The sequence below is a fragment of the Sesamum indicum genome, linkage group LG3 (assembly GCF_026168435.1).
Source record: "Sesamum indicum cultivar Baizhima isolate 11 linkage group LG3, ASM2616843v1, whole genome shotgun sequence".
Taxonomy (NCBI): Eukaryota; Viridiplantae; Streptophyta; class Magnoliopsida; order Lamiales; family Pedaliaceae; genus Sesamum; species Sesamum indicum.
This window is the reverse complement of record NC_142659.1, coordinates 25510950-25527833: the sequence shown is the minus strand read 5'-3', so window position 1 is coordinate 25527833 and position 16884 is coordinate 25510950. Positions and strand designations below refer to the sequence as shown.

The window sequence follows — 16884 nt, the reverse complement described above, 5'->3', positions numbered from 1 at the left end:
GGAGGGAGGGGCGATGACGCTCGCACTTGGTGGAGGAAGGGGTTGTGCCTGCAAATCTTGAGAGGTTGTGGTGGAGGGAGGGGCGGTGGCCATGGCGCGAGCGTTTGGTGGAAGGAGGGATGGTGACGGTGGCTTGCGCACACAATAGTGGAGGGAAGGGCAGTGACGTGCAACATCCACATTGGAGGTGATGTGGCTATTCCTGTTGGTTCAAGAACACGATTTGGAGGAGTTATTTGATTTTTTTTTTTTTTTGTGAAAACTAATTTAAAAGAAGAATAAAGCCTGAAAAATCATATATATTTTCATTAATTAAAAATAATTTTAGATAATTATAAATATATATTTTAGTTAATTAAAAATTAATTTAAATAATTTTAGTAACTATTATATTTAAATTAATTTATAACTTATAATTATTATAATTGCTTATTATTTATATTAATGTAGATATCTAAATTTAAAAAATAAAATTTAGTATATTAGTTTTGTAATGTAATTTTTTATTTTTACTTTTTGTATTTTGATATTTAATATAAATATATTTAAAAATAAAAGAATTTATATTTTTAGAAGAGCGAAAAATGAAAAAAAAAAGTCAATGCGATTATAGTAATTTTACATACAATATAGGGGTATTTTAGTTAATTAAAAATAAAAAAATGTAATAAAAAAAATAAAAGCCCAAACACACATTAGACGCATGCATCCTACACCTTCATTTAGTTTCTAATTGAAAAGGTTTTTTTCCTAAACTTATTGAAACGCAGAGGAATTTTTAGCCTATTTCTGAAATATTGGGAGGTTTTTAAATATTTTAGAAAAACACATGGTGTAAAATGGAATTTAGCCAATGTATTATTTCTCGCTTTACACGAGCAAACTCCAAGAACTCACCTGTACTTATGCTTCAATTCCGGGCTGATTACAATCTGATGCGCTGATATCCGCATTCAAATTATTTCCCTTACATTCTATGATGGGTTAATAACAGAAAAAGAATACAAATAATGAAGGGCATAATAACAGAATTTCATGAATGCTCTTTGCTTCTTGACTCAGTCATTCACATCAAAATGGAATTTCCATACCAAAATATAGGTATCCAGTATACAAGCAGACTAGGAATCGAAACGAATTTCATTTGAGAAAAGGTATATTAAGGATTCTTTGGGTAGCAAATGAATCAAATTTATAGCCACCTAAAATTCATACATTATCGATTAACAGAGTATTGGTAAGAATAAGATGGTATACAACCATGTCAGCATTCTCCTTTACACCCCCCTCCTTGGAGCCTCAATTCTCCCACGGTGTGCTTCCAACCTCTTCCAGAGAAGAATCACTGTGTACACTAACTGTATTTCTTGAGAGTGAAAAATTGCCGTTGTGCTTTATTGTTACTAATTGACACTTCTCTATCTTCTGCTCTATACCTCCCAGTAACTGAGTTGCAAAAATGGAACCACCTGCAATGGAAACTGGTAATGTTACAAGTGCACGACATGCTGAACAGCAAAATGGCATGCATGTAGTAGTGTGGAACCAAATCAACAACAAAGATGGTGTCGTTGTCATTTAAATTTATCACATGAATGGATGATAAGGGTTGAAAATATACATTATAGTTCATAAATACACAATCTTACCATTATGAGGTGTTACTAGAATGATGTGCATCTAAATATCATAAGTACTAGCACAAATAGACCCAATTTGCACAGGGGGTGGGTATTGAAGAAAAACAAAACTGGCACAATATTCTGGGGATGGTATTACAACAGCACACTCATTTGCAAGTGTGCTGAGACCACCAGATGCGTTGCTATGCATCCGTCTCAGGTTTTGGCCAATGCTGAAGCACATAACATGCATATCTACATACAGCAAGAACAACAGCCATCCCTTACACTCTAGGTTCTGCAGCATTGTGAAACTTGGAGGGAAGAGCGTCACATTAGCTGCAAAACTGCCAAATGCGTACCTTATTTTGACAATTCAACCACATAGGACCACCTAAATTACAGAACACCACCACAGCTGTGTCTACCTTTGCACTACATGAATACAAGATTCAGAATATCGTATATCAAGCTATCTGAGTTGTACTAGGCATCTGTAATTCAAAGGATCTAGGTTGAGCTTATACACTAAAGCATATAAGATATTGTAAAGTTTCAGTAATTTTCTAGGAAATAAGCTTATAAGATTAATAAAAAAAATTGGTAGGAGCCCACAGCTCATTTGATATAAATAAGGGATCCCTAACTTACTTTTAAAATCTTAACAAAAATCCTTCAACTTTAAGTACGTCAGTGACATAATTGAATCTAACACCTTGTAACCTCCATTACCTTATTTTATCCAAATACTTCAAGAGCTAATTTCTAAATTAAGATTTAACTTGTCATAAATTTTGAACTATGTTCCAAAAGGTATGAGCTTATAAGAAATAAGTGTAGCCAAATGCCCTTTCAGATCAATCATGAAAAATCTTTTTCATAGATACATTTTCATTTGTCATAACAAGCTTATTAGACTGCTCAGCTCAGGTAGAAAGCAGAACCCAACTTCTACATGGATTTTTCTCCCACTCTGCTCTGGAATTCCAATAGTTCTGTTACTTTCCCATTAGTAAGCCTCTTCACTTGTGCTTCTACCATGTCAGCTGTTCAATTAGTATTCCAATAGGGTGGAACTCTGCATCTGCTCAACATTCCACCCTATGGAACATTGCGACTTGGATGAGAAATTACAAATCTTTCCCCTCTCTAATCAATCATATAGGAATCTATCAGCCAGCTAAAAGCTCGTTCTCGTAACTCCACAAGTCATGAACAAGTGCCATTCCAACTTTACCCCTTTAAGAAAAGATAAGAATTCAAATTCTAAGCTCTTAGGAATTTAATAAGTTTCACATTATCTTATCATAATTACTCCCACATAGCGAAAATCACAAACTCTACTCTCTAACTAATTCTGAATCATAATGCTTCGAGATATTTCTCAAAAATTTATTACACATACGCCCATTATCATTCAGGACAAAAAAAAAAACCCAGAAAATTCATCTAAACATAGTATGTAAAAAGCTCATTAAGGGAACGCTGTACCAGATGAAGATTTGCTAAACTCTCTTATGGGAGTCATCATTGACATCATGGTCCTTCAAAGATGCACTTGATAAAAACAATATCTATTGCCTCACCATTTTCTAAAACTAACAAACCAATACAAATCTTCTTGACTCAACAACCAAAAGAAAAATAAATAAAATAAAAAATTATAACGCCACATAATATTGTTTCTTATCCATTAGGACCATTACTCACCCTAAACTTCACGGAACTATACAAATAGAAGACAAAACCTGAACAATAATTGTTGGTGAAGGCATTTACCAAATACCCTAAATTGCTGCATTCACATACTCACATAAATAGAAGAATACACAATTAGCAGTTCTCTAGGAAGATAGAGATCTTCTATACGACATAGTGTCTAAAAGGATTCATAAATTAACTAAATTGAAACCTTTGTAATTTGTTCCAAATTTAATTTTGAGCAGTACAAGGTTTGATATGACCGCTTTTGAGGCTACACAAATAAAAAAAGAATCTCAGTTTCAGATTGGATCTACCTGGAGGTTCTAGCCACTCTCGGCTATATCTCATGAAGACATCCAATTGTTTTCCTTGAGTTCTTAGACCTCAAAACCTTATCCATTTCACATTCACTAACAAATTAACCTTGAGGTTCCTTGCATTGGAACCTCCCAACTCCAACTCCAGAAAAGCCCAAAACTAACCAATCAATCAAACAACAAAAAAGTACATGTACTTTGGAGCCTGTGGAGAGACTCAGCATGACAAAAGAAATAGAAGATAAAGGTATGATATCATCATTATCTGTAATTTATATGTCCTGTAAATATCCTTAGCCAAAAGTTTTTTACAAATATTCTTGTCTCATTATTTTATAAATAGAAACGTCTTGCAGCTTTGGAAGCTTAAATGCGTCACTCAAATACTATTATGCAGTAAACCTTAGTGATTAAAGATTATGATTACTCCAGCTGAGCATTCCCTCCATCTAACACCCTCTCCTAAACCATAACAACAGATAGAACGTACTCTTCTAAACCATACTAGCAGATACAATTTTGTAGGGAACCTGCAAGCTTGTGCTTTTTAATAGCATTTAGTTTGATATAATAACCACTATTTTCAGTTTCATTCCGCAGTTATAATTCTTTTACCCTCAAGAGTTCACAAATTCTGCAATTATGTGGAGAGTCCCTTCTTTGTGATTCATGACCAACTATTTTATGGAAAATCAAGGTCCTCTTACTACCAAGATTCTGTAAAGAGCAATATGAACCATGTTATTTTTATTTAGTAGTGAAGAATGAATTTAACTTATTAACGCTAAGTTCAACAAAATAAGAGTCTCTGATTGCCTTTACATTGATTATAAGAGTAGCTGATCCAACATACCTAGACATGGCCCCGCATCCAGGTAGGTAGAAAAAAATTTAACCATGTGCAACCCGTATGCACAAACCACTAATTAAAAGATATAAACAACTAAAAAATTTAAACAACATACTGCCAAAGTAACTTTAGGTGGGAAGAAGAGGTTGTCTTTCATCAGGTCCGACGCGGTGACTAGCCTGGACAAAGCAAAATGCAAAAATGAGGAATCAAGACTTTAGAAGAAACAGCATATGTTCATTGTATCTTTAAGAGATAAACAGATTCTACCTCCTCATTTGCTCCAGCAGCCATATTTATGAAGGATGAGTCCCTTGACCTGGCACAAGTAGAAGAGGTGATGCAGATTTTTTAATGGCTTATGTCTCATGACTAAAACGTTTGAAAACCAAAAGGACAAAAAAGATCGTTGGCTCCAATTTTCTCTTAGAAAAGAACAATCCAATTAGAAGAAATAATAACAGCTACATAATCAATTGGCAATAATCATGATTGATACAGCTACATTGTTATCATAGTAAGTTGTGATCTGTCCTCAACCTTCCAAGAGATAAATTCTCAGAGTCTACTAGATGTTAAGCTCCTGCAATTAGGCTGCAAACAGGAAGATAGTCGGTTTGGTTGAACTCAACCAATTACATGATGATCAAATGATGAAGGTTCTGTATATGCCTCACTGCTCGTCCTCCTTACATTGTGATTGCAAATGTAAATTCACTTGATCTATAATTTGCTTGGTTTCGACCAAACTTGGTCTACAATTCCCAAAAGTTAGAGCAACTCAAGAATAGTGCTTATTAGTACTTGGAAAACCTTCAATAGTTGCACCAATTAAAGATACTTCAATCCTAGAACATCCATTGACTTCTAGAAATAGTGGCATATCAAGTGAAAGATTATCACATCACATGCGTATGTTTACAGATGAGGAGAAACATATACCTATGACTATCCTGTACATTCATTCTGTCAAGCACCCCATTTTGTTGGTCATCCTTGGCTTTTGCTAGAGGTGAAAAGAACTACAAAAAGGAACAAGCACAAGGTTAGCTTCAATAGAGATATATACCTGATAAAAAAGCTAAAAAAAAAAAAAAGAATCAGCCTTTTACTCAAGGTACCTGATGCATTGATATGAATACCACAGAAATCCCTAACATAAAGTTTATAGTCAAAGTGTGGCCAAACATAACAGCAGATGCTATGCCTGTGAATATTGTGGCAACAGTTGACGAATACTTCTTCAAAATTGTATCTGGTAGCAAAAAGGAAAAGCTTGTGTAAGCATTTTAACAGTGTCACTAACTACAGAATTATTATATGATCCAGTATACAGGTGCTTAAGGTGCTGCTCAGCGATCCGGTATATTAATAATCCAATATGGAGGAAAAAGATCTCGAGTTCACATCTCCAAGAATCTTCGCTCACCAGCATACTTGAAGAAAAACGAGGATAGAATCCCCTGTGCAGCATTATTACATATTAAGAGCATTGTGGCTTTTGAATGTCCTTCCAATATATCAAAGCTACCAGGACCTGAAACATTTACATTGACAATCTTTAAGTAAACGGTGAAATCAAATTGATTTCACCAAACACAGTCTAACAATTTATTACTTGTAATGAAACTAAATGAAAGCAAAAGCTTGAAAACCATGTTATCCTATTCCAAGGATGAAATAAGATCAATTCTTTCCAAAGGGTTGAAAAACAGTGCTAGAGGAGGAAATATTCTCATTGGTACCTTTGAAAATGGCAGATCCAAGAATTCCAAGAAAGTTGAATATAGCTCCATAACCATACAAAAATAAGTTCTGCAAATTGAATATCAGAATCATATGGACAACCAAAAATTACTCGGTATGAATTTCTGCATGACAAAAGATATAACACAAAAATCTCGGCCAGGTAAAAATGTGTGGTTACATGATTTATCAAAATTATTCAAATTAAATCATGTCAAGTACACCATCCATAAAACAAAAGAATAACAAAAATTTCTCATTTCAAGATCATTGTATCAGATAATAAACTTGAACAGAGATCATTCTAACAAGTACAATGTCTTCAGAACCAAATAATGTGTGAGAGGAGTAAGCAGCTATTCAGGCACGCCGCATTCAGTAGGTCAAGCTCTACTGACACTTTGTACACTCATTGAAAGGAGAAAGAAGTTAGTAGGGGCCACCAAGACTTAAAAATGTGGCAAAAGAGGCAAGCATGCAAGAGAGTCGGAGTAGCACATTTTATATGTTATAGCATGAGAGCTATACACACTTGATTGTGCCAAATTACCTGAAGATAAATGCTGGTCTCATATTGGCTTTTCAGGGCATATTCATTGAAGACTGAGGCCAAAGAAGGAACAGTCACCTGCATGCAGAAATTGAGCTTACAGAGGGAATGGATCTAGGAGAAAGCCAAAAAGGTATAAAGCATAAAACATAACAAAGATAATTAAATGCATGTATACGCATCAAAGCAGTTCACTAATGCAATCACCAGAAGATGCTTCGGATACTTACAAATATCAATGTATATACATATGCACCAGTTGTTACTGGAAGACCCAAAGCACTGCTACCCTCAGGGAAGGATTTAAGTTGATTAATAGTAATGCCAATGAGCAACAAAGCAAGAGCCTCCCACTGTGATAAAAGAATATTAGTGCTAAATATCTCAATTGCATTTTCATAAATGTTGGCTTACTGGCTCACCTCTCAACTACTTCAATGAAAAGTTTTTAATATATATTCCTGTGAATTGGTGAACCTTAATTCTTTATATTACATTTCTATTTGTATAATCTTATCTACTAAAACATTTACCTGAATTACTGAAAATCGACGTCTCATTATGACCTTCAGAAGCACAGCGATGACCAAAACCTGTAAAACAATAAAAAAAAACATGAAAAGGAAAATGATAAAAAATATGACTTTATTTTCTAAGGTAGTAATTTGCTTTCCCATTTCTTATTGTCATTCACAAAGATGTCACTCCCTTGGTTTTCTAATATAAAAGCAAATGAAGTAACGGTGATTTACAAACAATCCGGAAGAGCTCAGCAGTATATGAGAATTAACACAATTGTAAGTTTTAAAGATTTCCTCTTTCCAGTAAACTATTCACAACATCTCAGAGAAATATCAGATATTTGAAATTGGCTATCTCAATCAGATGTTTCCATGCATGAAGAGTGTAGCTTGGAAAAAGATCAAATCAAACGTTCCATCCATTAGAAGCGTACCTTTAGATTGCTCAGCATTTTAACTGTTGCAGGGTTGAAATATAGCTGGAAAGACATAAAAATTAAGCAGTTATTAAAATAGAAGTTTTCTGAAGGAAACAAGAAATCAGAGTGAAGTATAATAAAAAAAAAGAGAGAGAGCAGAAGGGAGCAGCCAGTACTCGGAACAGGCACTTAAGTAAACTCTTGTAAGAAGGTCTAATGAATAATCAATGTAAGCAACTATTAAAAACATAGGAAGGTACATGGTGGGATCCAAACCAAGGATCTTGTAGTCTTGGGGCAAGACCATAAACATCAGTTCTGCCATTTCTGTTAGGATTGGCTACTGATGTATTTAATTGTTTACTAAAAAGATTGTTTTTCTTAGTCTATATCCTTTCACACATAAAAATTAGTTGAAAACTAACAAGCAATATATGAAAAGAAATCACTTTCCATTTTATGCCACTAATTTGATCTGCAGAATCCTAGAAACCAGCATTATGAGTTATATTCAAGAGCATCTAAAAAGATGCACTAATTGAACATGATAGAGATGAACCTTATTTAGTTTTTTGAAATAGTCTATTTATTGTTAAATTATGCTATAAAATCACAATCTTTCAAATCATTATAATAAGGGATAATTACACTCCCCTCCCTTGAGGTTAAGTGTAATTACACATATACCCCATATAGTTTAAGAAATTGCATCTAACATCCCTATGGTTTGCTTGCATCAAAACAAATAAGTTCCTCCATTCGTCAAAATTCACTGAATTTACTGATATTAACAAAAACAAAATTGAATGAAAATTGATATGTACCGTCGACTGACTTATTATGGACTTATTGTACGTCAAATAATTTTTTTCCGACTAAACTACCTTTATAACGGTGAAGATATACCTCCACACATGCATTAACGCGTGAAAACATATGAGGATAATTTGGTCATAAGAAGATTTATTTTGACTAATTGGGTTAATATGAGCAAATTCGGTAAATTTTAACTAAGGGAGGGACTTATTTATTAGACAAAGCAAACCTCAGGCGTGCTAGATGTAATTTCCCAAACCACAGGGGTCTATGTGTAATTACACCAAACATCAGGAGACGAGAGTGTATTTTTCCCTTATAATAACCTACAATGCAATAAGTTTAATTTTAATAATTAAAAGCTCATGCGGATTCCTTGGGGGAAGCAATTTACTATTCTCAGGATGAACGCTATTCCCATAGTTTTGAGAAGGGGTAACCCGATAACCAATCTACCAAACATAAGTTTGGAAATGGACTTGACTCTTGAGAACACGATACCATCCCAATTCATTCCCGCATAATATTTATCACCAATGAGTTTACCAGCATTTGTCCCTAATCAATCAAGTAATCAATTAGTACCTGGATCTTGTGACGGACTTATAAGTAAACTACTTCGAGGATTTAGTTCTTCGTTTCCACCTTAAGTATAATGGAAACAGTGCACTACCAACCTTAATGGTACGAGCACTCCTATTTACCATGTTTAATAATAAAGAAAAAGGAAAACAGTTGTATGAGCTTGAATAGTCACAGCATTTCTATTAAGGTGGCAACTCCCATTGATACCTTATTGGGCAGAGGTTCTATCAGAATGTCCATTCATCACCAACCATACTCCTCAACAAGCTTCATTTAAAGGAAATTCTCAATTGGATCTACATTTTAAACTCATCGCATGCATCACTATGATTTCATATTTCTTTGCTGTCACTAGGTTGGTACGTATAGTGAAAAGTCCAGCATTTTACAGGGAAACTCGGACTGAGAGTGTACCACACAAGTACGGGAGGCAACTGAAATTTCGAATGGTACTTTGGTGATGAAACTTAAGATGGATGGTAAAGACTGCATTTAAATTAAAAATATAATTCTCCTCTCTCAAGCAACTATTTTATGAGGGTCTGAAGTCCTTGATATGTATGCACCATCAGATCTGGGACAGGTAACTTTGAGAAAGATTTCATATGGTCTCTTCAAGCCTACCTTTCTCATCCTCCCCAAGACAAAGAATACTAGATAAAATAGTACAGAAGAGGTACGGGTACTAGGAGCACATTCTTATTAGAAGGAACTGATTAATAAAGTATACCTGCATAATGAACTTCAGGTAGTTATTTATAGCATAAAGAAGGGCTGGAACAGCAAGAAGTACATTGTTGCGAGCAGCCTGCAGAAAAAAACATATGAATTATTGCATCAACAGAAGCAACCATTAGCCTCCTAAGAATAAACAAAAACATTCACATTGTGTATATTTCAATAGTGGAATATAAAGAGCACGACTGCAAACTTAAGAATTTCTAAAACCAAGAATTTCTGATTTTACAACTCGAACATAGGAAAGAGTTGCATTTGATTGGTAAAATTGCAAAGTACAACATGCTGCCGATTCCAAAAGTAATAGAATACTCATGTACCACGCACACGAACTGCACTTTTTGTACATCACACGAATTTCAGACATCTGCACAGCATCAAATGAACTCTAGAAAAGGAATGCACTCATGGCAATAATGAAGCATTCTAGTGATGGCCAATTTGGTTTACATGTCTGCCGATTATTTAACTCAAAAATCATAGTCTTTGCTTGTCAAATGCATCTGATAATAAAATGACATGCATCATCTAAACAAAACTTACATAAAGCTAGATCAGTGTATAATGAACCTGAATAAATGTGGAAATTGATAGAAGCGGCTTTTCACCAACTTTTTGCCGCCTAGCCTGCAAGAAAAATCTTAAGACTGAACATCACATGGCAGATGCGTTGATATGAAAAGATGTATGTAGTTATTTTCAAGTAACACATCTAATAGGCCTGTATGCAAGAAAAGCCTCTCTTTGTTCTTTCCCCACTCCAACCAATAAACTTCAAACTAATTTACTTGAGATGTCATCAGTTCAGTCAAATCATTATAATTCTCCACTGCTCATATATATATCTTCAATAACGATCATCGTTTCACTGCTACAATGATACTGTAAAATTTTCATCATCAAGCAACTTTAATACCAAGGAAACTTCAGTGATGATATAAAGCACAATTGGTAGCATAATTTAGTACAAGATCAAAAGATAGCATATAATATAGACAGAAAAATGAAACAAACCTGAAATATGAGCATCACGATAGCAAAAATAACTTTTGCAACCTCTGTCAAAAAGTTGACACTAATAGGGCTAAACTTGAAGCGTCCATCCACCTTCGACATAAAAACCAAAATGGGCTGGAACACAAAGATAGTTGTTAATCAGAGTGGTTAAGTAACCATTATGAGGACTGGGTACCTGATGTTTAATAACACTGCATGAGATTATTTAAAAATAGTACGAGAAATTCTGGTGCATACAGTTCACTTATTATACCTGTAGGAAATAATTATAAATTTCTGCATACACATGCAGACCTATACAGGAATTAGTGAAATATTAGAACATAAAACTGAAGTAGTCAGGTAGTTCTACACTTCAAATTTGATTTTCTTCATTAAAAGAATATTCATGAAAGAAACAATGTGCAACAGTTAGGAGTGAGGTCGGGTTGTGTAGTTGTGGATTCCCACAGCAATTTGTACACAAACTTCTACCCTCTTGGTACCCGTTGGACTATCCAGTAATTTGGTTTGATACAGGATTTCTTTCTTTTTTCTTTTCACTTCCATATGTTTCAGCCTTTGGCATTCCAGTAATCAATATATCATTCAAAAACCAACCCCAACTTTTTCCTATCAAACACGTAAGCTGTAATGAGATGAAAGGGTGGTAATAAAAAGCAGAAGATGGTTTGTTAATATAGGCTTTCCAACAGATTAGATAAAGACATCAAGGTGAGTCAAACAGATGAGGGGAAATGACGTTGATGGTAAGGAGTTGGGTTACAGATGTGCAGGGACGAGCGGGCGTCGGGAAGATTTAGACCGGCATAACAAAGAAATGAAGGGGAGCAACATATATGAAGATATCGCAGAGGTTTACATGGATTCAGGCAACACAGAGAAGATGCACAAAGTGGGAGGCTTGAAACTGAGGGGCTCGGGTGGACAAAGGAAGAGCACAAGAGTTGCAAGTGGCGAAGGCGCCCAAAGAGATGGGAGACAGAACACACAAAGGCAAAAATGGCTCAGAGGGAGATGTAAATGCACCTGGAATTCTCCAGTAGCCCCGGCTACCTCAAACCTGACCTGTATATAGGGGATTTTTTCAGTACTTGAAAAACTGACTCAATATCTTTTTACCAACCCCATCTACTTGAATCCATTATATTGGCTAAAAGATCTAGAGACTGGATCGGCGCCCTTGTGAACTTGACAGACTCCTATTTAGCAGCAAGATGCATTCTCAAATATCTCCTCAAACTGCCAGGTCCAAAGCCTGGCGTTTAAAGGGTAGATACTTGGTCATGCTGGCCTGAACCAGGACCTGAAAAGATAATTTTATTATATCAAAGTGCTTTAATAATGGCTTTATTTTACATTTTGCCAAGCCTATAAGGACAAATCTAGGTGATATGAGGTCAGGAAATATTTCTTTTCATATCCTTAATTTCTCAATTGTATTCCACAGTTATATCATATTAGAAATGGCTTCAACTTAAATAGTAGTTTAAGTGGTTTCCTAGAAGGAAAAGGTTTCGAGCCTATAAATTTTGAGACTCCTCTTATTTCATTAAATGTGGAACATTAATTGTTAAGGTGTTTACATGCATTTTCTTCAAATTGCAAGGGTTCAGGGTTTTCTCCTCTCTTTATTAACAAGCGCATTCTTTTGCATAAGAAAACGAGTTTTTATGTTCTAGATAAAGCTCATATTTTTGCTATATTTCCATAGCAGTATTCAGTAAGCTTGAGCATAAAGATTATTTTGTCATCAACCACCAATTCAATCATCACTTTGCAGTGACATGGTAGTTGGTTTTTGTACTCAGAATTAGAGAGTCCATATTTTTCCGATGCACAAACGATCGCATTTTTCACTTGAAACCCACCATTTTCTTCAACCTTAATAACACCTTTTCTTAACAGAGTCCATGCAAACATTATTACTGGAAGGCTAGGACCTTATTTGTGTGTTCATTAAGAATTAGAACTGATCAACAATCTGAAGTTGCATAATATTCCGAAACCAAAAGTGAAAGAAAACAGAATTTATACCTGTAAACCAACAAGGACACAATCTCCACCAACCAATAGGACATTAAGAGCCCGTTGCTTTGATGATACCTTACTCCTATGTCGATCATAAGCCCGTGAAATAGACTTTGGGGATGGAGACACCAGCTTGGAATGACAGACACTGCACTCTATCATCCCGTTCTTCATCAACCCAAGAGTTCTCAGGCTGTGCAGAATCTACCTAAGAAACAGAAGGACATAGCCCATCAACACCATTCTCTTAAGATAACTTCACTGGTTCCTTAAGCAATCAAACTCCAAAACCATCTACTCATCAGCCAGCACACAATCATCAAGTAAAAAGCAACACTTTCTGCCGTTGGAAACAGAAACACAGGATTCTAAAAATGGTTAGCTAAAACATAACTGCATTGAACCCAATTCAAACCTGGGGCAATTCAGTAAGCAATAACACATCAACAAGATCATATCAAGAAAAAGAAAAAAGAAACTCCGGAATACTTTGACATTAAGAAAACCAGAGCACGTTAAATCAGAGCCATTTTTGGGGATCAAGCGCTTAAATAACCAGAACAAAACCCAACAGCATTTCTAGCAACTGAAACAGGCATGATCTACCAAAATTGGGCTTCAGGCCATGAAATCGTTCGCAATAAGTAACTGATAAAATAAAAAAGAAACAAAAAAAGAAACGCAGACCTGTAATTAAAATCAAACTGTGAGTTCGATTTGGCGGGAGACTGAACGATTATTCACGGCGGCTGGACACGGATGAGGCTCCGGCGACTGGATCCAAATGCCAGAGAAAGAAAGGCGATAGGAGGACAGAAAATTGGCTGGATTGAGAGAGTTTTGTTGTGTGGGAGAGCAAATCAATTAGTTTGATTAACTGTGGTTTCAGCTATTTATGTAGCTGAAGGTTTTGCCATAAGGTTTTCTGGAGACTGGCGGAAATTGGTCTCTCAACCACCGTTTGGATCTAACATTTTTTTTATTTTATACTTTGCTGCAAACAGTAGTGCGCGTCCGTTACACCGTGTGCGTAATAAATCATTTTTAAAAAAAATCATAAATAAATATAAAATATATTAATTAATATTTCAAAGAAATTAATTTAAAAATATTATCAATATTGCAAGTATCTTAAAAATTAAATAATAAATATTATTTGTATAATATATAGCTTAATTGGAAAAATAAAACTATTATAAAAATTTATTTTAAAATAAGAGTTAAAATCAAATTACTCGAAGTAAAAATCGAGATAGGCACAAACCTTCACTATGAACTTAAGAAAAAGGGGGGAAAATATTAAGTGCACATAACATTTCTAAATAAAAGCATCTAACACTTATCCACTTTTGTTTTATTTCACCTTCCATCTTATTGTATTTTTTTATTATGCTATTTACGATTGATTTTCATATTTATCTCTATTTTGTTCTCTTTTACTAATTATAAAAATATAAATATTCACTTAGCATTTAATTTTATTTTCTCTCCTACCTCAACACCCCCATCTTTTGGCTCGTAGGGGATGAAAAAGAAAAAGAAATTGAGTGTAGTTGAATATCTGAACTTTTATGTTTAGTAAAGGCAACTAGATACTATATAGCGTAATATATGAAAATTAGTTGCAAAATGTGCGATTAATTTACATAACAAGGCGAAGGAAGGTTAAGTTTTTCTTTTTCAAAATGTTAATGTGTCTTTTTAGCTTATTTCAAATTTCTGTGGGAAACAACTTGGATTTAGCCCCAAATAAGAGAAGAAAATAGAATGTCAAAGTTGAGAAGAGAGAAAAATATAATATCGGTAAAGTAATTTTAACCCCCTTCAAATTTTATGAAAAATTTAAAAAGTACCCTTGAAAAAAAAATTACAATTCATATCTCCAATATTTCTAAAACATAGTAAAAAAACCTTCCTGAATCCAATAGTGCGCCTGATGCGCGTGCATTGCGGGGGGCTATTTTTTTATAGGTGCAAAGACATTTTAGTCCACCCTAAAAATTGTCTAAACATAAAATGTATTTATATATATTATTTTATTGTTACTATCTAGAAATGCCGCTCCGATTGCTGCATAGCCACTTTTGATCAATGCTCCCTTCTCTTTTTTTTTGGCTTTGTGCTTATTGGAAATGCTTTGAGCAAGATGCCTCAATGAATGAAAGAAAATGGATTGTGGTTAGTATTTTGAACTACTTTTTTTAATAAGCACTTATGTATTAATTTACAGTAGTTTAGTAACGGAGATTGTTGTTGGCGGCGATGGTGGTAGTGGTGTTGAACCTACAATTTATTGATCAGTTTAAGTGCTCGAAGTTATGAAATTGTTATTTATTTTTGTTCTTTTTGTGTTGTGCAGTGAGCATAAACAATTTGCAACATTTAAATTTTTTCATGGTGAAACTTTTTTGCACGTGATCAATGCACATTATAGGGGGTACAATTAGTGTATTTGATTATATTGACATGGACATTGTCTTTTTGGATGTTTTAAAGAAGCCATGTGAGGAATTGGGATATGTGGGGTTAAAAGATTTTACATGAGAGGGTTGTGTCATTGTACTTAAACTCTGCAAAATGTGTGTCCAAACCTTAACAAGATAATAAGCAGAATGTGCCTACTGATGAGAGGAAGGGCAAAAAACTAATGTTGTGAATGAAAACAATGAAAGGATACAAATTTCAGTGATAGTGAATATAATGTTCGAATACTGTGATAATGATAAAGTTGATGTTATGTTTGAGAAAAACATAGAGAAATAAGTGGAATTAGGAGGTCATAATAAAGACACAGTACCTGATAATGACAATAATTCCATCTCATCTTCAAGTGAATCTAATGTAGAGTACAATGGATATGATTTTGATAGTGATTGATGGTCAACTGGAGAGAATAAAGAGCCTGATTATCCTATTTTCAGTCCTAATAACAAAATTAGTGGAAACTTGAAAATCACAAGTAACTATAAAAGAAGAATTTATGCACAATGTGTGTGTGAGCAAGATGGATGTAATTGGCACTGCAATAACTTGAAGAAAAAGAATGAAGCATCTTTTCAGATTAGAGAGTACGATACTCATCATCAATGTGCACTGGTGTACAATGTAAAAAATGTAAAATATTGGTGGTTAAAAGACAAGTAGGTTGATGTTTTTCAGGCTGGTCCAAGGAATAATGTGAAAAGATCATAAATGAAGCAACTAGGAAGACAAGGTGTCATGTGTCCCCACTTTAGGCATATAGGGCTAATTAACAAAAGAGGTTTAGGAGAAATTGAAGGCAATTATGATGAACAACTTGCAAAAATTTGGGAATATGCATATCATTTGGACAAAAGAATTCAAGAAGTATAGTGATAATGACCCTGAACGATGAATCACATCCCTCAATTTGTTGACAATCACCTCATTTTTCGTAATTCGATAATTTTCTCATCCATTTTGTTAATTCGTCAAAGCAAACCAGGTATGGTAGCTCTTGATCTTGCACACATTGGTCTGCCTTCCACTCAAAGAACCCACATCCATCATTACTCATGAAAATTTCACAATAATGAAGCCTCCTACCTGAATTTTCGGTTGTCCATGAAGTTTTTAAACAAGCAACTTTCTTGCAAAAGCAAGTGAGTTTAGAACTTGTTGACGAAGACAATATTTTCACCTTTAAAACACAAAATAAGCAACAAAATAGAAGAATAATGGTGAAAATATGTGAGAAGAGGCTTAGAAATAAGGTAGGAACCCAAATTTCCTTCCAAAATAGTGAAAAGTCGTTTTTGCCCACCAAACAAGCTCTCTTAATGGCCACATGCAGTGCACCGTCAACCATTCAAGAGTGGTACCAAAACTGCGGACATTGATTATTATGTGATACCTTTTTAGGCTATTTTTTAAATATTGGTATCAAAATTACAACAAGCCTATGTAAGTACCAAAATTGCAATTTGTTCGCTTTTAAAAACACTCCC

General features: G+C 34.6%; 1 protein-coding gene across 1 annotated transcript; it reads right to left on the bottom strand.

The window, feature by feature from the left end:
- Positions 1-1065: 1065 nt before the first annotated feature.
- Positions 1066-13888, bottom strand: LOC105158763 (CMP-sialic acid transporter 5). Its single transcript, XM_011075617.3, has 16 exons — positions 13604-13888; positions 12923-13124; positions 10883-10999; positions 10439-10495; positions 9861-9938; positions 7745-7789; positions 7323-7382; positions 7020-7142; positions 6790-6867; positions 6239-6308; positions 5923-6030; positions 5615-5748; positions 5436-5515; positions 4764-4812; positions 4609-4672; positions 1066-1469 (listed from the first exon to the last, which is right to left on the bottom strand). Exons 2-15 carry the CDS (start codon positions 13088-13090, stop codon positions 4622-4624), a joined length of 1218 nt encoding a protein of 405 aa, XP_011073919.1. The 5' UTR covers positions 13091-13124; positions 13604-13888; the 3' UTR covers positions 1066-1469; positions 4609-4621.
- Positions 13889-16884: the final 2996 nt, after the last annotated feature.

What these genes read in the sequence shown, in the direction of transcription:
- LOC105158763 (XM_011075617.3), bottom strand. Translation starts at nt 13,090, where the DNA reads ATGAAGAACGGGATGATAGAGTGCAGTGTCTGTCATTCCAAGCTGGTG. An exon ending in GTGTCCTTGTTGGTTTACAG is followed by an intron (nt 11,000 to 12,922) that starts GTATAAATTCTG and finishes TTTGTGTTCCAG; the next exon opens with CCCATTTTGGTTTTTATGTC. An exon ending in AGACCAGCATTTATCTTCAG is followed by an intron (nt 6,309 to 6,789) that starts GTAATTTGGCAC and finishes TTCAATTTGCAG; the next exon opens with AACTTATTTTTGTATGGTTA.